At 36.5% G+C, this 23429-nt stretch overlaps 1 protein-coding gene across 1 annotated transcript in view; it reads right to left on the reverse strand.

The window, feature by feature from the left end:
• VWDE (von Willebrand factor D and EGF domains) overlaps positions 1–21932 on the reverse strand; it is an 85701-nt gene extending 63769 nt beyond the window's left edge. Inside the window, 4 exon segments of the mRNA XM_078059876.1 lie at positions 248–317; positions 8966–9197; positions 11979–12163; positions 21881–21932. Of these exon segments, the coding sequence (XP_077916002.1) occupies positions 248–317; positions 8966–9197; positions 11979–12163; positions 21881–21932 (539 nt within the window).
• Between the last annotated feature and the right edge of the window lie 1497 nt (positions 21933–23429).

The following is a 23429-nucleotide window of genomic DNA, read 5'->3' on the forward strand; positions in this document are numbered from 1 at the left end:
GATCTAAAATGTTTTGACTTGGGGTGCCTGGGTGGCTCAGTCAGTTAAGCGTCTGCCAGTGTCCTGGGATCCAGTCCTGCATCGGGCTCCCTCTACCCCTCACCCTGCTCTCGTGTGTGTGTGTGCTCTGTCACTCACTCTCTCTCTCTCAAATAGTATAATTAACATCTAAAGTAAGTTACAGAACATAAAAACCCACTGAAATTGTTAGTTTATAAATACATTATTAAAAAATAAAATGTGGTACTTACGAACACAGTGACCTCCAATTTCAATTTCATCAGGGTGACATGGGTGTAATTTTGCATCAGAAACAGCTGCAAAAGGTTAAGGTTTGTATACTTATTCAATTGAGCATAAAGATATAAATACATAAGTATCTGAAATGACAATTCTTTGAAGAAGTATGTTTTTTTTTTTTTTTTTTTTTTTTTTTTTAAAGATTTTATTTATTTATTTGACAGAGAGAGAGACAGTGAGAGCAGGAACACAAGCAGGGGGAGTGGGAGAGGGAGAAGCAGGCTTCCCGCTGAGCAGGGAGCCCGATGCGGGGCTCGATCCCAGGACCCTGGGATCATGACCTGAGCCGAAGGCAGACGCTTAACGACTGAGCCACCCAGGCGCCCTGAAGAAGTATGTTTTAATACAGACTTAGACTTAATAGTTCTATTTTTTTTATGATAAATTGTTTCCCTTTTCAGGATGAGATCAAATGGAGATAATTTGGAATCATATTTTAAAACAACCACAGCTTTCATATCTTGTTTTCTAAATTTTAGTCTACATTATTAAATAACGAAACTATAATTTCCATAAATTTATACAACAGTTGGTTTGAACCACTTCCTTGGAACTTGCCTCCCCTCTAACCATGTGCAGGATTACAGAAATGAGTCAACAGCTGTCATGGTAATAACTATAACCCCATGCCAAACTCAGTTAATTGGAACAAGGGTAACTACCTAAACAAAGACCGGCTCATCACATTACTTCTTGGAAGAATTTAGAATTTGAACTGAGAGACAGGAGTTGAAAGCTGAGTCAAGTCACTGAAGAAGCTCTACTGGAATGTCTATAGACTCCTACTGCCAACATCATGGGAGCCACTCTATTGCCCTACCTTCTGAGCTTCCTATTTAACGCTTCCTCGGATTCAATGACAGATCCTAAAATCTTTACAGTTCATCATTTTTAAACATTTTTACTTGTTTTCTGTTATTTGCAATTCAAACTAGTATTCATTGTGAGTTGCTTTTTTATTTGTATTTTGATCATTTTATTTGCATATAGAAATCCAATTTGTTGAAACTACTGTCCTTTTCCTAAAGAACTGACCGTGTTCCTGTGTTGAGATCAGTTAACTATGTGTGTTGATTTATTTCTGGACTCTCTATTCTTTTCCACCAATCTATATGTCTAACTTGATGCAAATATAACACTCCGTAGATTACTGTAACTTTAGAATAAGTCTAAAAGTTGGTATAAATTGTCCAATATTCTTTTCCTTATCAACATAGTTTTGGGTATTGTAGGTATTTTGTATTTCCATGTAAGTTTTAGGATTAATTTTTCAATGTCCACAACAAAACTTGCTGAGGTATTGATTAGGATTGTTTTAGAGCTATAAACTATTCTGAGAATTGATTTCTTAACATTGAATCTTTGTTCCATAAACATGATTTCTCTCTCCATTATTTTAAGTTTTCCAATTTCTCTTAGCAAAGTTCTACCATTTATAGGTCTTGTACATCTTTCTCCACATTTATTCCTATTATATACTTGGTACTATCATTAGTATTTTTAGATGAAATTTTTGCTAGTATATAAAGAAATACAAATGACTTTTATATGTTGATCTTTTTTTTCAGTATCACTGCTTGCAAGCTCCAGTGGCTTTTTTGTAGAGTTCCATTGGATTTCTAAATAGACGATATCATCTGTATTTATATTCATGAGGATATTTTCATAGTTCTCTTGTAATATCTGTATCTGCTTTTAGTGTCAGAGTAATGCGGGCCCTACAGAAGTTTTGTAGTTCCTACTACTCATTTTTCTGGAAAAGTTATGTAAAATTGGTATTATTTTCTCCTTTATTATTTGGAAGAATTCCCAAACCATCTGGGCCAGGGTTTTTCATCTGTTTTGTCTGTAGGATAGATTTTTAACTAGAAATACTATTTGTTTAATCAGTATAGAGCCACTGAAATTTTTCAGTGAGCTCTAGTTATCTGTGTATTTCAAGAAATTTGTCTACTTCATTTAAGTTGTCAAATGTATTGGGAGTTATTCATAATAATTCTTTATTCTTTTAATATCTGTAGAGTCTGTATTTGTATTACCTCTCTTGTTCCTGATATTGGAAATTTGTCTTATTTTTGTACTGATTGAATTGGCTAGAGAATTATTAATTTTACTGAATTTCTCAAAGAACTAGCTTTTGATTTTCTTAAGTTTTTTGTTATGTGTATTGTTTCATTTTCACTCTATTATTTCCTTTCTGCTTACTTTGGGTCTCATTTGTCCTGCTGCTTCTAGTTTCTTAATGTATAAGCTGAGGTTTTTTATTTGTAAACTTTCTTGTTTTCACAGTATATTAGTGGGTTTTTCTTTTTACTAACATCAAACTTTGTCTAATATTCTAATTTCCTTAATTTAGGGCCAAGAACGTAATCTATCTTGGTAAATGTTAGCTGTGCACTTGTAAAGAATGAGGGTTGTTAATCATTTGTGGAATCTTCTCTAAATGTCATTTAGATCAAGTTGGTTGAGATTTTCTAGTCTCCATTTTTTGTTTTTGTTTCTATTGTGCTCAATTATCTACTGATGGGTGTTAATCTCCAACATGAACTATATATTTGTCTATTTCTTATTGAAGTCCTCTACATTTTGCTTCATGTATTTTGAATTCCATTATTAGGTACTTAAGTCTTTAGAACTGTTTTGTCCTGTTTTTCAGTTGACCCTTTTATCTTTAGAAAATGACCCTTGTATTTCTAGGTAATATTCTTTGCTCAGTAATTTACTTTGTCTAATATTAATATTACCACTCTAGATTTCTTATGATTTATGGTACTTAAGTAGATCTTTTTTCTATCCTTATATTTTCAACCTCATTTTTCTTTATATTTAAAATGGGCTTTTCTGGGCAGCCTGTAGTTGGGTGTTGCTTTTATTATCCAATCTGAAAATTTCTGACTTTCAATTGGGGTGTTTAGACCCTATATATTTTTTAAGATTTTATTTATTTATTTGTCAGAGAAAGAGAGCACAAGCAGGGGGAGTGGCAGGCAGAGGATCTAACTACCTTGCTAAGTAGAAATATGGAAAATGTGAAAAATATTTTTCCAATGAATTCTTTATTTTTTAAGATTTTATTTGTCAGAGAGAGAGAGAGCATAAGCAGTGGGAGTGGCAGGCAGAGGGAGAAGCAGACTCCCTGCTGAGCAAGGAGCCTGATGTAGGTCTCGATCCCAGTACCCTGGGATCATGACCTGAGCCAAAGGCAGACACTTAACTGCTGAGCCACCCAGGCGTCCCCCAGTGATTTCTTCTTAATAAATAACATATATAAACCTTTTTGTTTGAATGGCATTGATTATAAGTATAATCTTGAATTAATGTTTCTTATTTGGCTTTTAGAAAATGCAAATAAATTGTGTGAAAATTATATATAAATTCTAAAAAACAAAACATAGTCATGAGAATATATTATTAAATGGGAAATATTTTTCTTTAATTTTTGCTGTTTTGATGATTTTTAAGCTAAATATGACTGTTGCCTATCCAATAGCCTATTAGTTGGGAGCAGAAGTATGTCCAAGTAAAAAAGTACATTTCCCACCACTCCAGCAAGTGGTGGGGGGTGGGAGGGATGGGGTGACTGGGTGATAGACACTGGGGAGGGTATGTGCCATGGTGAGCGCTCTGAATTGTGTAAGACTGATGAATCACAGACCTGTATCTCTGAAACAAATAATACATTACATGTTAAAAAAAAAAAAAAGAAGATAGTAGGAAGGGAAAAATAAAGGGGGGGAAATCGGAGGGGGAGACAAACCATGAGAGACTATGGACTCTGAGAAACAAACTGAGGGTTCTAGAGGGGAGGGGGTGGGGGATGGGTTAGCCTGGTGATGGGTATTAAAGAGGGCACGTTCTGCATGGAGCACTGGGTGTTATACGCAAACAATGAATCATACAACACTACATCAAAAACTAATGATGTAATGTATGGTGATTAACATAACATAATAAAATAAAAAAAAATAAAGCAAGTTTCTTAATTTCAAAAAAAAAAAAGGTACATTTCACAGACTGCCTCTGAAGACAGAGATAAGCCAAAGAATTCTTCTGAAATAGCTGTGATAAGACTTCTTCCAAATAAGCTCCTTAAGGGGGGGGATAAGTTTCAGTTAGCACACACCCTCTTTTCACCCTTAGGGCTTCCCCTTTTAGCCTGTCTAAAATGCACATAAAGGGCTAAAACTGGACCTTCATCTCGTCATTGTGAAGGAAAAGCAAAAGCCTGGAGACTCACAGAGACCTCAGCCTGACATTGTGAAGTGGTCAAATCAGCATCAACAGGGAACATCTGCTTCAGATTCTTGGTAAGCAAGAAAAAGAGACACTTATGGATTAAGTGACTCATTTCTGTTTGCTCTCCATGAAGTTTAATTCAAGTCTAAATAGTATTTCAAGGTAAGTTTTTATTGGCACATCAGAGAAGATAATTCATGTGTTTATCTGGTTAATAACTTATACAGAGTAAAAAATAACAACCTTCTCCCAAAAATTCTATTTAAAACCAGTAGGAGGACTTGAATATGGAGAATAAAAGAAACAATTTTGAATATTCGAGCTTGAGAAACTGAATGGGTAGAAATGGCACCAACAGGAAAATTTTTTTTAAGTTTTAAGGGCATGTCATAAAAATGCAAATTTTATGTATTGAGTTTTTAAATTCAATGTAAACAATTATTTCTGATGATGGTATTCTCCGGTGTAAAAGTTTTGTTTTCATTTTTAACAGTAATCAATATTTCTTAAAATAATGTAGGTGTATTAATGGGTTTTTTCCCATTGAAACACCTACACAGTTTTCCACAAATACTTGGCAATAAAAATTAACTATTTTTAATGACAAGAATATTGAAAAATACTTGAAAAACATTTTTCAAAATCTCTCATCTTGGCCACTCAATGAAAGTGATGCCATCTCTCTGGATTTTCTCCTTCCCAATGAGTAACACTAGCTCTGTTAGCTGAGCAGATGCTATCCTTCCTTCCTGAACGTACTGCTTTCAGCCAGGGTTAGCTGGCCAGCAGATGTGTCAGGAATGTGACGATTTACTGGCTCAGGCTCTCAGGATAATTCTCCTAAGATTTCTCAAAGCACAGAGAATAAAATGAAGAGCTCCCTAAATATCAGGCCCTGCTGCCTTTCTATATCCATGTCTTGCTAGGCTCTCCCTCACTCTCTGCGATCCAACGTCTCTGTGATGCTTCACTCTCGGGAGCCACACCACACTCATCGCCTTAAGGCCTCTCCCATGCTGTTGTTGCTGTCTGGGGCTCTTGCCCACACTCTTTATCTGACCCGGGACTGTTAACCCTCAAACTCTCAATGTCATTGCCCTGCTCTCAGAAGAGGCTTTCTCAAGGTGGCACCCCATTATAAATTTCATCCTCCCTCACCTGTGGTATTGTCAGCTACAGCGACTTTTAATCTTCTCATTCACACCATTCATTTGCAATCTGTGGTTTCACGTATACTCTTTGCCATTGTTTCGCCGTATCTGTTAGTTGGGTTTTTTTTTTTTTTTTAATCTGGAGAGCCTAACAACCTCAGGATGAAAATGTTCATAGGTGTTACTCATACAATTATTATTGTTTGCTGAATCAAGTGTTTGCCTAGTTCAAGAACACTGATCTACAACAGTATCTCCCAGCATTTTCAATCTCCTACATATGGAGGTCCAGATAACATAGTAGGGGGAGGTTGGTTTCCTCCCATCATCTGGTCACATATCAGCACACTCCCTCCACGCCCCCCCCACCCCCGAACAAAAATAAATCCCTCAGTTATCAGCTTCATTCTTCTCTATGCAGCCCAAGTAAAAAAAATCATCATTATGTAGTTTCTTTCTATTTTGAGCTCCTTGTATCTGAGGAGTTGGGTCACTAGTTCTATTAAACACTTCTAGGGGCACCTGGGTGGCTCAGTCGTTTGGGTGTCTGCCTTTGGCTCAGGTCATGATCTCCAGGTCCTGGGATCAAGCCTCGCATCGGGCTTCCTGCTAAGCAGGGAGTCTGCTTCTCTCTCTCTCTCTCTCTCTCTCTTCCTCTGCCCTTCCCCACCACTCTTCTCTCTCTCTCTCTCTCTCTCTCTCTCTCTCTCAAATGAGTGGATGAAATCTTAAAAAAAAACAACACACTTCTATTAAACATTCATTTGTTGAGTCCTTACTTTGTTCAGGACACAAGGTCACGAGACCCTGATGTAAAGGGTATATGGTCTTTAAAGAGTTCATAGTCATAATTGAGTACAGAGAAAATGAACAAACAAAAACTCATTAAGTTCAATTATCTATTGTGAGCTCCATGATGGGTATTATGGGAGGTACCCACAAGCGCCCCCATTCCCCAGCATCCTTAGTCAACACCATATCAGTGGCAGGCTCATGAATCTGGTGTGCATTTTATGTCTATATATCTCATGTCCCCTCTTACAGAACAGGCCAAAATACAACACTTCATTTCTCTTTCTCCCCAACTGATGTGTTACTTTCCTATCTCAATTGCTCAAGCAAATAACCTAGGCCTTGTCCTTGGTTCCTTTCTTTCCATCTTCTCCCATATCCAATGCCTGAGCTCTGCTTCCAAAAGACATTGCAACTCAATAATCTCTTTCCTTTGCCACTAGTCTAAACCATTTCCTCCTCCCCCAACCTTTGAGCAACCACCATCTTTCCACAGCCTCCTAGATGGAGTCTTACTGCAGGAATAGTGGCCCTTTAAATACAATCCTTAGGTCATATTGACCTACTTTAAATCCCGTAAGATTTTATACTGCACGTATAACTAAATCTAAGTTCTTACCATGGTCTACAGACCCTCCAGATTCTGTCCCCTTCCTACTCTTCTGACTGCATCTCTAAAGTCTCATCCAGTCTTCCCGCCATGTTGTTCCTCCTTCAGTTCCTTGAATGGCCATCTTCATGCCTATCTAAGGACGCTGGCATTTGTTGTTCTTTCTACCTGGAATGTTCTTTCCCCATATGTTTTCATGGCTGGCTCATTCTCATTCAGAGCTGAGCTCAAGTTCATCACCTATTGAGAGAAACCTTCTTCAGGTATTCTCTGTAAGACAGCATCCTTGTGCCAGTCAATCCCTATTGCATTGACCAGTTTTCTCTAATTTGTAACACATACTGCTTTCAAAAATAGTTTTATTTTTGGTTTGTGATAAAACATTTTATTTAAAATTAATTTTAGACTCACGTAAAAATTATGAAAATAATACGGAGGTTTACCTGTAATAATACCCCTTCCACTAATGTTCACATATTACAAAACCATGATACACTTTTTTTTTTTTTTTAAGATTTTATGTATTTATTTGAGAGAGAGACAGACAGAGATAGTGAGAAGAGAGCATGAGCCGGGAGGAGAGAAGCAGGCTCCTGCTGAGCAGGGAGCCCGATGCGGGGCTCGATCCCAGGACCCTGGGATCATGACCTGAGCTGAAGGCAGATGCTTAACCGACTGAGCCACCCAGACGCCCCAAAACCATGACACATTTGTTAAAACTCAGAAACTAACCTTAGAATTCAATTCTTAAATAAACTGAAAACTCTATTTGGATTTTATCAGTTTTCCACTAGCATTCTTTTCTGTTCCAGTATTCAATCCAGGATATCATCATATTGCATTATTCATCATGTTTCCTTAGTCCTTTCCAATCTGTGACAGTTTTTGCACTCTTTCATGGCTTTTCATGATTTTGACACTTTCGAAGACTATTTTTCAGGTATTTTGTAGAATGATTCTCACTTTGGATTTATATGAATTTTCTCATGATTATATTGGGGTTATGGCTTTTAGGGAAGAATACCACAAAGGAGAAGTGCATCTTATTGCACGTTATCAGTAGGTACCCAATATCAACATACATTATCACTGGTGATTAATATTAACCTTGGTCACTTGATTAATATAGTGTCTTAGCTTTCTCCACTATGAAATCACTATATTTTCCTTTCTTTATATAATATTTATATATAGTATATATTATTTGGAAGCAAGTCACTAAGTACAGCCCACAACCAAAACAAAAGGAATTAGGCTCCACCTTATAGGTGGGATAGTAGTTACAAATATTTGCATTAGTCTTTAAGGAAGGTTTGTCTCCTTTCCTCCACCAATTTATTTCTCTAATCATGCCTTGATACAGTAGGGACTCGTGGATATTTATTTTATTCTTTGGGTCATATCCAGTTTTTTTTATATGTTGTCTGAGGCACTCCACTAGAATGTGAGTTCCATGAGGGAAGATACCCCATTTGTCTTGTTCATTACCATAACCATAAGGCCTAAAATAATTCCTCGCAAAGGATAAACATTCAATCCATATGAATGAATGCAAGATGAAATACTATCAAACACATTTTCATGATATCTTTTACTCACCATCTTTCATCCCTTAATTGAAAAGAGTGAAGAGGCATGAGGAAACCAGTGAATTTTTAACACATTCAATCATCACGTTCAATGGGAGGGAAGAATCCTAAACAGATTTGGCCAATTTAAACCAGAAATTTAGCTTCACTCTAGCAACAGTGGCAGACCAAGACTCTTCCTGAGATCTGTATTATCTCAACACAACCTATCCAGAGAATGGGCCCAACACACCAACACACACAGTTCTGTGATTAACAGTTCATGTATATTACTCATGTTTTCTTACCTTGTGCACAATATCCCATACATCCCTGAGTGGGCTGCAGTAAGTACACAAAAAAATTTCCACAGTTTCTTACAGACACTGGGATTTGAAAAAGGCAGCAGTCTTTTGTAGCACTAAACAAAAACTTCCATGTGGCACAAGCTGTCAGTTGCTTGATCTCTCCAGGTGAAGGCAGTGTCTCTGAATCTCTCAGAGACAGCCAGATGGGCGCCTGTGTTCCACAGTGATTCACCTTTTGCAACAGAGAAAACGAAAGTTGAAAATCCAACTTATTTTCACACGATAGGTAAGTCAACTTTGCACTCTCTTCTAAACAACTTTCAAATAATAAACTATCATTTAAAAACTCTAATAACTTGTGCCTATACTATAAAAGGAACTTTATATAGTTACTAAATTTAAAGAATACTAAATTTAAGGTTGATTCCTCATAATTAATATAACCTTATTCCATTTAAATTTATTCTATGTTACCTTTGTAATGTAAATAAGAGAAATTAAGTACCAGATAACTTACCACCATAGTGATACATGCTAAGATAAGGTAAGTGAATCTGAAGTCATCTTAATACAGAGCAAAAAGATCAACTCACCTTGGAGATTTTTTTCTAAAATTACTGGATATAGAATATGTAAGATTACTAGAGGAGAGGTGGGTGAGGGGATGGGGTAACTGGGTAATGGGCATTAAGGAGGGCACTTGATGTAATGAGCACTGAGTGTTATATGCAACTGATGAATCACTAAATTCTACCCCTGAGACGAATAATACACTATATGTTAACTAAACTGAATTTAAATAATTTTTTAAAAAGAAGTTAATGTATAGTTCAGGAGGCATCAAAAATCAGGGGAGAAGGAAAGGATTGTTCAAAATCTGATGTTGAAATACTTGGTTGGCAATCTGGAAAAGAAAAGCCTCATTTAAAGCCAATTATCAAAATCATTTCCAGATGGAAAATGAAATTAAATAGAAAACTAACCCAGGAAAAATAAGAAGAAACTATATATGATTTAGGAAGGACCCAGGCACTTGCTAAATGCATGACCTCAGGCAAGACACTCAACATCCTTCCCTTTTGTTCTACATGGATTGTAGTACCCACCTCACTGTGCTGTGGTGAGGTATAAACATAATTAGGTAGATAACATAATTTCTACATAGCAATGACTCAGATTGTTAGCCAGATTATAATGCTCAGTATTGTGATTATTTCCATGCTTAAAAGCAATGGAAATCATAAGGGAAAAGATTGATAGTTATTTTTAGATGATAATTTTAAAAAATATAAGGCAAATAAGAGTTAATAAGAATTAAATAAGAAGAAAAGTATTTGTTAATAGCATATTTAGTATATTATTTATTGTCACATTATTATATTTCTTATTTTATTTTAATGATATAATATTATCCACTTAAGAACTGTAAGATCATAGATGGGTAAAATACACAATCACATAATTCACAGAAGAAATACAGATGCCTAATGAATACATGAGAGTATTCAGTATTAGAAAAGGTATTTTTATCTATTACTCCTGAAATAAGAAATTAGCATTATATTTTTAAAAAACAATTATATAAAATCTTCAAAAAGACATTAATTAAGCTTCACTAATTTTACTTATAAAATAATCTTACTAAATACACTAAAGTATAACAGTGATTTATATACACATTTGCTAATTGCAGAATTACTTATAGCAAAAGCCCAAAGGTGCACACACAGCAATGGTTTATATAAATATGGTATATACATATGACAGAAAATTATTTTCAAGATCAATATTAAAGAATTTTCAACAGCAGTGGAAAATACTAATGCTGTAACTACCTGAGAAAAGCATGTTATGCAATTGGACATGTAGCATGAACCTTACAGAACAATATAAAAAGACGGAATGATAGCAAAATGTTCATGGTAGTATGACTGTGGGGGTCGATGATGAATGAATGTTATGCTATTAATAGTCCTTTATTTTCTAAGTTTTCTATAATGCACATGAATTACTTTAATCATAAATAAACATTTATTTACACAGACTTGTATTATCCTGTAGAGTAAAAAAAAAAAGAAAAAAATTCTACCTATTCTCCAGGTGGATCCTCTAAAGCCTTGGCTCAAGTAGGGAATGAGAATGGAGGCAGGGAATTCTTCTCCCTGGGGCACAGACCCAGCGAAATCAGTTCACCTTTACATTTGTGTGAGATTCTAGATTCAATTATAACTAGTTCAGCCAAAGAAAAAGAGCACAAATATTTAAGGATGTAGTGAATTTCCTGTAATTTCCTCAAATTTTACTTTTAAATTCTGATTTTTTTAGTTTCTTGCAAACAAAATGCCACAAAAGTGACAAACAAATAAACAAAAAGGGAAAAATAAGACAGCCACAATGGTACAACTTAAATACTCTTAAAATTTGATTATCTTTCCCGAGTTTTTTTTACATTACGTTTAAAAGGGAAAATAATTCCTGCTTCTGCATAATTCACAAAATGTGGGTAACAATAAGGAGAATGAAGAGCCTTCACATAGAAGGAGCCTTCTATATTTAAGACTTATAAGGACTTGAAGCACTTAGAAAACACAGTATTTTACTGTTTGCAAGTTACTTACGGTAAGTAAAGGAGCCCTGGAGATAGGTGGCCTGTGATCCAAACTTGGCTGTTTGGCCAGCTGGGTAACTCTAATAGGGGTGTTTTCGCCTAAGAATCTGTGTTTTCTGTGCTCTCTAATGGAAATGATGATAGACTATATTCTAGAGTTGTTGTAAAAACTATATCAGGTACTGTAGGTAAAAAACCTTGGTGGACTGCATAAGCATAACATTAACTATTACTGTTATTATTAGAACAGGGAATATGGCAATACTCCTTTGTATTAACTCCATCTAGACACAAAAGTAAAATCATATTTCAGAGTGAAAAATAAATTGGTTGTAACAAGATTCAATCCTCATATGAAAAAATACATAAGAAAATGCACATGTAGTTCTTAGTGAGTTGAAATACCTCAACACATTTGGTTGGCATCTCAGCAGGTCTGTCAAAGATGAGAAACCGATACCATCCGGGAGAAGGGGAATGGTCACATATCAGGTCTTGAAAGGGAGAATGCTGGAGGTGCATTGAGTCAAAATGCACACTTCTGTAAGGGCTCTGAAGAAACTGGTGTCCCCCAGGAGCGCACTCCTGAGCTAGGATGGGAAGACAGTGTCTTAAGTATGTGTTTTCTTCATTAACATAGTTTAGTCCTCAGTTAAAATTGATTCTCCCCCCAAATTAAGCAAATAACCTACAACTGCACACAACGACCATCTGAAATGTTAGTAAGTCAAAGATGACTTGCATTTTCCATAAATGCAATAAACCAATCAATAAACTGTAGAATGTATTTTTGAGGTACTTAAGTTTCAAGAACTTTATTTTCATTTAATTTGGACAAGCAATACTGTTGCTCACTGTTGATTTAGGATTTGCTTATTCTTACCATCTGAAGTCACAGACCCTGCAAAGACTCCTCTTGAGAGTGGCCCTCCAGATCTGACTGCCATTATTGACCCTGCATGACCCGTTTCCCTCCCTAGTAGTCACATGCCCCCCAAGTCCCATCTCTGCCAAGTCCTGGAAGGCAACAAAGTAAATTAAGCTTTTTATGCCAATCTAATTTTTGCAAAATGCCCTCCTACTGAAGTTTCCTGCATTCTTTAGTACAGGAAAGAATATAAAGTTTTCAGTTTTTCTCTTCCTTTGAAGAAAAATTTTATTTTTAAGGATTTTAAGGATTTTAAAGTATTGAAATCCATTTTTATTACCAAGCACAGGAAAAGGAATGGGGCACAGGGGTGCAGTTTTGAAGGAGAAACAAGAAAAGACCTTGGAGAAAGGGAGATTCTGTAGTTTAGGTTTTTTTTGTTTTTTGTTTTTTTAGGAAAGCCATTTTCTGACCAGCACTTGGCCTGGAAGATACTTTTTCTGTCAAGTCCACAGAGGCAGAACATAAAGCTCCTCTGCCAGCAAGAAGAGAGAAACATAGGTAGTAACCCTAGAAATATATCCTGGAAATATAACTAGAAATAAAACTCTTGTTTGAAGTTCCTGTACTCTCAAATTATAGGAAGCACAAAGAACTGTCCTTGGATACCATAGTTTCTTGTTGACAGAGTAGGTAGAAAATCTCCAAATATTAGCTATTATGTATGTTGAAAGAAACCACTATAATACAGATAATATCTATAAAATAGAAATGTGAAAGAAAAATTCAATCATTACTAAAGTCCCTCACTGTGGGAAAAATTTATCTAACTGAACAAAAACTCTCAAACATTTATTACATAATTTTAAGTTACAGAAGTGTTTTTAAATCAAAATTTCTGAACTTAAGTTAATAAGAGCACAATAAACTAGAGATATGAATTTGTAAGTCAATCTCATAAGTCTAGCTTATAAAAACTGTTACTATAATTTTTTTGCTTTTTGTTATTTGCGGAGATAGCAATTAAACTGTACAAAATGTATTGTTCTTCAAGACAAAAAGTCTCCCCGAAGAATTTTTTGTGGTAAAAAAATTTAGGAATGAGCACAAAAGGTTTCTCCTCCTTTTCTCTCTTGCTCCACCAGTTTTCAACTTCCCTAGAAAAATATAAAGCACTATTGACTTTGATCATCTCAAACTGTCAACACTAGATAAATATTTCATAAAATGTGTATGGCTAGAACTCAGGGGATATGCTATCATTTCATTTAATTTCGAAATAACTCTAAGATCCTATCAGTACCGCAGCATTGTACCTGGTTAGAAACTAAGGAAAATATTTAAAGAGAGATTCTAGTGAGGTTTGCATGAATTATTGAAACGTTTTCGCTGATATCTTTCCTGCAATAGAATTTTGTCTTGGGAAAAAAGTCACTAACTCCACCTTTATTCTGTAGAGTATTTCTCCTTCTTAAATGCTTCTGTAGCGCTCAAATTTCCTCTGACTTTGCACTTTGAATAATTGTTTTCTAATCCAAAGCTAAAGATGTAATAAATGTAGTGGCAGTCACAGCATAATAGTAACAGTGATGTGGAAATGTTGGGGTTTAGAGCAAATGGTCAAAAAAGAATTCTTGAGACGTCTTCAGTGCAAAAATGTGGTTTTATTAAAGCATGGTGACGAGACCCGTAGGCAGAAAGGCTGCACTTACGTTGTGCCGGGTGACCAATTATATACTTTTAAGTTGGGAGGGGGTTAGGGATAGTGAAAGTCTGTAAGGAATTTTGGAAGCAAGGTTTTTAGGACCTTGAGGGGGCTAGCTATTGTTAGGAAAAGGTCATTTATTACTGTCTAATAAAACCTTAGTCATAAGACCCTTCAGATGTATTATCAGTGGGCCATATGCTTGGGGATGATTGCTAACATGTATCTTGGGGGGTAGAGACAAAGGAAATCTTCAAAGGAATATTTATATGTTAAAGGAGACTTAAAGGATCCTGGAGGTTGGGTTAATATTAATGTAAAGTTGCCTTTTGCCCTTAGCAAAGTATTAACATCGAGGCAGTTAAGTTCCTAGAAGAAGTCACTCTGCCTGTCTCAAGGACTTGTCAGTGGGTTTTAAGTTGTAAGGAAATTTAATTTTTTCTTTTGCCTTTGTTCCCTACATCAAACAATACCAAAGAACTACCTAAGATTTACACAGAAAAATTTAAAAATTTACTTATTTTTTATTTTTAGAGGAAAATTCTTAATTCATATAATTAATAATAACCCATATTTTATATTGTTCATTTCATTTTTTTTTTCCAAAAAATCTACTTGTCTTTTTAAAAATGTTCAAGGTCTCTGTAGAAAATTTTAAAATCTTATTAGCAATGAACAAGCCACACTCTTAAAAATCTCATTACAACCTTAACTCTAGAATGCAACATACAGTTAACTAAGTGAGAATTATAAGGATGGTTCTGGCTCCCATTTGGAAAATTGGGGACTTAGCTCCTCAAATACTAAAAGAGCTCTACAATTAGAGCTCACTCATTAGTCAACTTTATGACATGAATGATGCGCTAAGCTTTCTAGGAAAATACAAATATAACTTTTCCCTCATAACAAAAGTACATATAAAATATACATTAAAATTGACATTTCCATTTATTCTGTCTTTCCTAATAGGATTCAAATAAGTGAGATAGTATATAATAGAATCTGTAATATCTGGATTTCAAATACTTTGGGAGAATGTGCCAAGTTATAAATAATAGCTACATAATGATACAGTAAGAAACTGGTTTTCTAGTTTTGTTTGTAGATATAAAATAATCTGTACTAGATTGTTTTCTAGTTTAATACCATAGCCAAGATTCTTTACGATTCATAATTGTTGGGACAAACAAATATGTTAGGAAAGTAGATAAATCACTGTATTTTTAAGAGATGAATATGCTTAATGCCTGAAGACAGGTACTTCATAATATTTGAGTTTATAATTATAAAACCTTTGGGATATTGCCCTATGGGAATTTCAAATATTTGTGAATTTTTTAAAATTTGTGTAGCTTCCCTAAGGCTTCTGATATTCAAAATAAGACTATCAGTTCTGCAACAACACAAAAGGCTAAAAAGCAAGGTCAGATAGAGAGTGACTAGATTGCTAAATCTCTTTACTTTGCCCTCCTTCATATATCAAGAGGCAAAAACTGAATGCCTCTTGTAAAGTATACAAATAGATTTAAAGTAAAAGTATGGAAAAATATCATACAAACAGCAACCACAAGAAAACAGGATTGGCTATATTAATATCAGACAAAAAAATCTTTAAAAATGTTACTAGAGATAAGGAGGGGCATTCTGTAATGAGGATAGGTTCAGTCCATGAGGAAGATACTCAGTTATGAATACACACATACACACACACACACAGAAGGAAAAAATGCCTACTTCAATGGTAATAGTTGGGGACTTCAATACTCCACTTTTTTTTTGAAAGATTTTATTTATTTATTTATCTGAGAGAGAGCGAGCAGGGGTGGGGGGGGGAAGAACAGAGGGAGAGGGACAAGCAGACTCCACACTGAGCATGGAGCCTTACAAGGGCTCAATCTCACAACCCTGAGATCATGACCAGTAAAAATCAAGAGTCGGATGCTTAACCGACTAAGCCACCCAGATGCCCCACAATACTCCACTGTCAATATGAATAGAAAAATGGGCAGAAGGTCAACAAAGAAATACAGCTAGAACAATACTATAAACCAACTTGACCTAACAGGCATCTATAGAACACGCCTCCCAACAACAGCAAATAAAGTTCTTCTGAACTGCACATGGAACATTCTTCAGGATAGATAATACACTAGACCACAAGATAAACCTCAATCAATTTAAAGAAGATAGAAATCATGCAAAATGTGTTCTTTGACCATAATGGAATGAAATCGTAAGTCAACAGCAGAGATAAATTTAAAGAGCTAACAAATATGTGGAAATTAAACAACCTAGATAATTGATGGGTCAAAAAAGAAATTAGGAAGGAAATGAGAAAATATATTGAAAACATTAAAACAAAGATACAATATACCAAAATTTATGAGATGCTGCCAAATTAGTACTTAGATGGAAATTTATAGATCTATACGCCTACATTAGACAAGAGTAAGATCTCAATGTAGTGAGCTAACTGTAGTAATGTAGTAAGCTAACTTTTCCAGTAAGACACTGGAAAAAGAAGAGCATACTACATCTTAAGGAAGCAGAAGGAAAAAAAGTTTAAAGATTAGAGAGTGTATTAATGAAATTGAGAATAGAAAAACAATGGAGAAAATCAATGAAACAAAAAGCTGGTTCTTTGAAAAAATCAACAGAATTGGCATTATCTCTAACGAGACTGAGAAAAAAAAAAAAGAAGACTCAATTGCCAGAATTCGAAATGAAATAGGAGACACCACTACAGATTTTATTACGGAATATTATTACAGGGGTGCCTGGGTGGCGCAGTAGGTTAAGTGTTGGACTCTCCGTTTCGGCTGAGATTGTGATCTCAGGATCGTGAGTTTGAGCCCTGCAGGGGGATTCACGGTCAGCATGGCATCTGCTTAAGACTCTCTCTCTCTTTCCCCCCGCCCTCCATCCTGTGCACTCTGTCTCTCTCTAAAATAAATAAATAAATAAATAAATAAATAAATAAATAAATAAATAAATATTTTTTTAAAAGGAATATTATTGGGGCACCTGGTTGCTTTAGTCGTTTAAGCATCTGCCTTCTGCTCAGGTCATGATCTCAGGGTCCTGGGATAAAGTCCCGCATTGGGCTCCCTGCTCCGCGGGAAGCCTGCTTCTCTATCTCACTCTGCCTGCAGCTCCCCTTGGCTATGCTCTCTCTCTCTCTCTGTCAAATGAATAAATAAAATCTTAAAAAATAAATAAAAAATAAAAAGGAATATTATTACAATAAATTAGGTAAGTTAGAGACTGACAAAGTCCTAAAAAGACACAAAGGACAAAACTGACTCAAGTAGAAATAAGCAATCCAAATAGGTTTATATCATGTAAAAATATTGAGTTAAAAAAAAAACACACACCCATAAAGAAAAAGGCCAGATTCAGATGGCATCAATGCTGCATTCTACCAACCACTTAAACAATAATACCAGTTCTTCACAAACACTTACAAATAACATGAAAGGATGGAATACTTCCAGACTCATTCTATGACGCCAGTATTACTCTGATACCATAACCAGAAAAAAGATATCACAAGAATACTGCAGACCAATATATTTTTGAATATGGATGCACACATCCTCAGCAAAATATTAGCAATGTGAATCCAGAAATTAGACAAAGAATTATAAACCATGACCAAGTGGAATTTAAACCAGGTGTGTAAGGTTGATTTAACTTCCAAAAGTGAATCGACATAATATACCATATTGATACAATAAAAAAATAAAAATTCACAAGTGCTTTTCAATAGATCCAAAAAAATCATTTGAAAAAAATCTAACACCATTTTTTGATACATATACCAAACAAACCAGGAATAGAATGGAACTTACTCAACCTGATAAAGAGAATCTACAAAAAAAAAAAAAAAAAAACCCAAAAAACAAAAAAAACCCCACAAAACTAACAAACAAAAAAAACCTTCCAGTTTACATCATATATGATGAAGAAAGACTGGGTGCTTTCTCCTAAGATTAGGAATGCCCACTCTCCCTGCTTCTATTCAACATGGTACTTCAGATTCTAACTAGGACAACTAGGCAAGTTAAGTAAATAAAAGGTATCCAGATTGGAAAAGAAGAAGTAAAACTTTCTCTAGTCACAGATGACATGATCTTTATGTAAAAATTCCTAAGAAGTCCACACACAAAAAAGTTACAATGAACAAGTTTAACAAGGTTTCAGGATACAAAATCAAGATACAAAATTGAATTATACTCTTATATATGTGCAATGAATAGACTGAAAATGAAATTTTAAAAATCGATTCCACTTATATAGCTTCAAAAGAACAAAATACTTAGAGATAAATTTAACAAAAGAAGCCCAAACTTACACTCTAAACATCACACAACATTGTTGAAAGAAATTGGAGATCTATGTAAATGGAAATACATCATGTTCATGGATCAGAAGATTTAATGTTGTTGAGATTGCAATTCTCCCAAAATTAACATAAAGATTCATCAAATCCCTATCAGAATACCAAGTGACTCCTTTGTACAAATAGGCAAACTAATTCAAAATTCATATGGAATTTCAAGGGACACAGGATAGCTAAACCAATCTTGAAAATGAAAAACCTAAATAGGAGAAATCATATTTTCCCATTTCGTAATTTACTACAAAGCACCAGCAACCAAAACAGCATAATGCTGATATAAGGATAAACACAGATCAATGAATAAAATTGAGAGTCCAGAAATAAACCCATGTTTCTATCTATGGTTTTCAACTAATTTTCGGCATGGGTGCCAAGGTCATTTAATGGGGAAAGGACAATCTTTTCAACAGATGGTGCTGGGAAAATAGGATAGTCACATGCAAAAGAATAAACTTGGAGCCTTATGCTGTACCATATATAAAAATTAATTCAAAATGTACCAAAGACCAAAATAAAAGAGCAAAAACTATAAAATTCTTAAAAAAAAAAATGGGGTAAATCATCATGACTTTAGATTTGGCAACAAATTCCAAGATATGACAACAAAACGCAAGCAAGAAAGCAAGAAAAGATAGATAAATTGGATTTCATTAAAATTAAAACTTCCATGCTTCAAAAGACATCAAGAAAGTGAAAAGACAACTCACAGAACGGGAAAAAAACTGCAAATCACAGGTGCCTGGGTGGCTCAGTTGGTTAAGCCACTGCCTTCGGCTCAGGTCATGATCCTGGAGTCCCGGGATCGAGTCCCACATCGGGGGCTCCCTGCTCAGCAGGGAGTCTGCTTCTCCCTCTGACCCTCCCCCTTCTCATGCTCTCTCTATCTCACTCTCTCTCTCAAATAAATAAATAAAATCTTTAAAAAAAAAAATTGCAAATCACGTATCTGGTAAGAGAATTGTATCTATAATACATATATAACTCTTATAACTCAACAACAAAAATAATTCCTATAACTCAACCCATTTAAAAAAACTGTTAAAATATTTGAGTAGTATTTCTTCAAAGAAGGTATACTAATATCCAATAAACACATGAAAAAAGCTTGCCATCATTAGCCGCCAGGGAAATGCAAATCAAACCACAAAGAAATGTCACTTCATACAAATAGGATGGCTAAAATCAAAATCTCAATGTTGACAAGAATGTGGATGAATTAGAACTTTCATACACTTCTGTGGGACGATAGAACAGCACAGCCACTATGGAAAACAATCTGGCTGTTCCTCAAAAGGTTAAACAGAATTATTCCATGATTCAGTAATTCCACTTCTAGTTATATATATGCTTAAGAGAAATGAAATCACGTGTCCACACAAAAACTTATACCAGGATGTTTAAAGTAGTAGTAATTATAATGGCCCAAAGGTGGAAAAACCCCAAATGTTCATCAACTGATGAATATACATACAAAATGTGGTAAATACTTAGAATGGAAAACTATTCCACCATAAAAAGAGATGAAGGACTAAATATGGTACAATATGAATGAACCTTGAAAACATGACGCGAGGTAAAAAAAGTCAGTCACAAAAGACAACCTGTTATATGATTCCATTTATATTAAATATATAGAATAGGCAAATCTATAGAACAGAAAGTAGATCAAAGATGGCTTACAGTTGGAAAGATGAGAGGGTAATGAGGGAATAGGGGATCGAAAGCTAGAGTACAGTATTTCTTTTCAAGGTGATAAAAATGTTCTAAACCTGACGGTAGTGGCTGCACATATCTGTGAATATGCTAAAAACCAGACCACTGTATACTGCAATAACTATCGGACACTGTAAATGAGTGACTTGTATGGTATATGAACTATATTTCAATGAAGCTGTTTGAAAAAAATCGTATTTTCTTCCTCTCTCCTATCTCTATTAAAGATAAAAAAGTTAGACCAACTTTACCATGATATGAGCTTAGAACCTGGTAAGGGTTAATATTTGCCTTCAGTAGAGAGATTATAAAGCTCTAGAGGCAAGAAGGGATTCTGTGATCTATAGTCAACATTGAAGCAGATTCTCTTTATAAATACTGGTCATTTTTCTGGAAGTATTTTATCTAACCAAAATACATGCAATATTTAATGTTATTACATGTATGTTTAACAGTTATTCAGGAAGATCTAGTAAATCTGTAAGCAAACCAAAGAAGGTATAGACTGAGGGACGCCTGGGTGGCGCAGTTGGTTAAGTGTCTGCCTTTGGTTCCGGTCATGATCCCAGGGTCCTGGGAGCAAGTCCTGCTCTTTGCTCAGTGGGGAGCCTGCTTCTCCCCCTGCTTTCAGTTCTCTCTGCTTGTGCTCTGTCTCTCTCTCTGGCAAATAAATAAAATCTTCAAAAAAAGAAAGGTATTTCAGGAAATAATAAATTGGGTTTTAATATTATTTTAAATATCTTACATGAGAGAGTGCTTGCTCCTCCCCCTCCCTTTTTTACAGAGCACATTTACCTTAGTAAAATAGACTGAGAGCAACAAGATGATAAGACAAAATTATACCCTAAGCAATTATAAATGTTGCACGTAATTCTTTTGAAGCTGTACACAGATTTATTTCTGAAAAATATAAGTAAATTTGTAAGAGTAAGTCACCTTTCACTTAATATTCCTATCTATATACATACAAAAAACAATCAAGAAGAGCTAATTAATGTTTTAACTCCACTGAACTCTAAACTTTTTCTTTGTCATGGATTAAAGCGGCGGGAGTGACACTATTTTTTTTCCTAGAGATCTCTTACAGCAGCAAGAGGGATTCTAACAGATATACTAAAAAATCATACACAAAACTTAATTTATTGATTTATTGTAGGGATAAAATGTTCGTCAATTATTTATTTCCAGCGGTGGGGTGGGAGTGGCGTAGAAATCGCGCAGTTTGGAACTGAACTCTCTTCGGATAATTCGGATCCACTTTCCGCTAGGATGCCTGGCAGATCCAGTACAAGTTTCTTACAGTAAATTAAAGGGACCTTAAGACCGGGATATCAGGAGGAAACAGAAAAGGGAACAGTAACAGTACTGAGGGTCTTAGAGCGGGAGAAGAGGAGGCGACAACCTCCTGAGCGCAAAGAAAACATGGAGAGCTGAAAGGGTGCAAGTTGACCATTCAGACTGCGGTAGGGGAGGCCGGAGGGCAGTGAGGGACAAAAATCAGATGCCGCCATAATGATGCGCAAAGACGCTCCACGTGTCATCCAGAAGTCAGCCCCCTTCGCCCAAAGGCCGGAGTGTAGTCCCAGCGCTCCCCTCCGCCTGTGCCCTACCTGGCCGACCTTGCCCCGGGGCCAGGAGCAGCAGCGCCAGCGCCCAGAGCCGGCCGAGCATCGCTGCTGCCGCGCGTGGGGACCAAGGTGTCGCAGAGCCTGGGCTGTGGGTGCAGGCAGGATGGGGACACCTCAGCTCTCCTATCACAGGCCTCTTTCAGTCCGTTCCTGCTAAGTCTTCAGGGTCGCTGCGTGTTCTCGCTCTAGGACGCGGCAGTCCTTCCCAGGAATGGCTTTCGCGCTGCCGCTGTGCGCCGACGTCTCCCTCCGAAGCCCCGCCCACCCGACGGGAGGCCACGCCCACTTCCCTCCCGGGAGACCGCGTCCCGCGCCCCGCGGCTGTGGCTCCAGCACCTTGGATCTCAACCGCAGTCGCACATCCAGGGGGCAAGCTCACGGGGTATATAGCATGGCACCTCGCGTCTCACTGTCTTAAATGCTTTAAGAAAACTTGATAATCCTAGAAATTGTTCAGATGTACCTCCAATAAAAGCAGCCTTGCGAGGTTCTGTTGGAACCCTTGATTACACCTGTAGACGGATTCTTAACCTGATAATTGGGGGTGCTGGTTTGCCTCCAAAGGCACACATGCTTCTCAGAAGTTGCCCCTGTCACCTTAGGCCTCGGTGATGAAGGGAGGAGGGAGTGGAGATTAATGTTGCAACACTGGTAGCTCTTTTCCTCTGCCTCTATGACAGTTTTGAGAAGTGGAAGGAAAGCCATTGAGACTTCCAAACACGCGGGGTTAGCCATCTTGTATTTGCTGGTTATCCCAGTGTTCTTTCAGTTGTCCGATGGTGACCCAGTAACTCAGGATCCTTCCGCACATGGTCACACGACTCCCAAGTTTGCCCCGGGGGATGGTCTTCATTCTGAAGTTATCTTCGTATGTGTGGTTGCCTCTGCAGAGGAAGCAGGTGCCCACCTTAGAAAAAGAAAACAAAACAAACAAACAAAAAACCCCACAACTGTTTCTGCATCATTCTATGTCATTAATGGAACCTCACTTTCCTAGTTTTTCTTTGGCAGTCTCAGTTCTTGAGTCCCCTTATCCATCACCTGGGACTTTGCCCTCAGAGCTGGTACCTGAGGGGAAAGGAGACACTAGTCAACAGAAGGCAGCCCCAAGGTCCTGGTGGGTTCCAGGATTCAGGCCACAGTTCCACCTATAGATTTGGAGGACTGAGGCATGGATGAGGCATGGTGATAAACACAGGAGATGCCCAAATGCATAAAGAAGTTCTTCTAAAAATAGTTTATAATTGGGCGCCAGGGTGGCTCAGTCCCTAAGTGTCTGCCTTCGGCTCAGGTCATGATCCAGTCCTGCATCGGGCTCCCTGCTCAGCGGGGAGTCTGCTTCTCCCTCTCCCTCTGCCCTACCCACCTACTTGTGCTCTCTCACTCACTCACTCTCTCTCAGATAAATAAAATCTTTAAAAAAATAGTTTATAATTTTTTTATTTGAAAGAGAAATTGGAGGGGTGCCTGGGTGGCTCAGTCGTTGAGCGCCTGCCTTCGGCTCGGGTCATGATCCCAGATTCCTGGGATCGAGCCCCAC

This window comes from Halichoerus grypus, chromosome 12 (assembly GCF_964656455.1).
Source record: "Halichoerus grypus chromosome 12, mHalGry1.hap1.1, whole genome shotgun sequence".
Classification (NCBI taxonomy): domain Eukaryota; kingdom Metazoa; phylum Chordata; class Mammalia; order Carnivora; family Phocidae; genus Halichoerus; species Halichoerus grypus.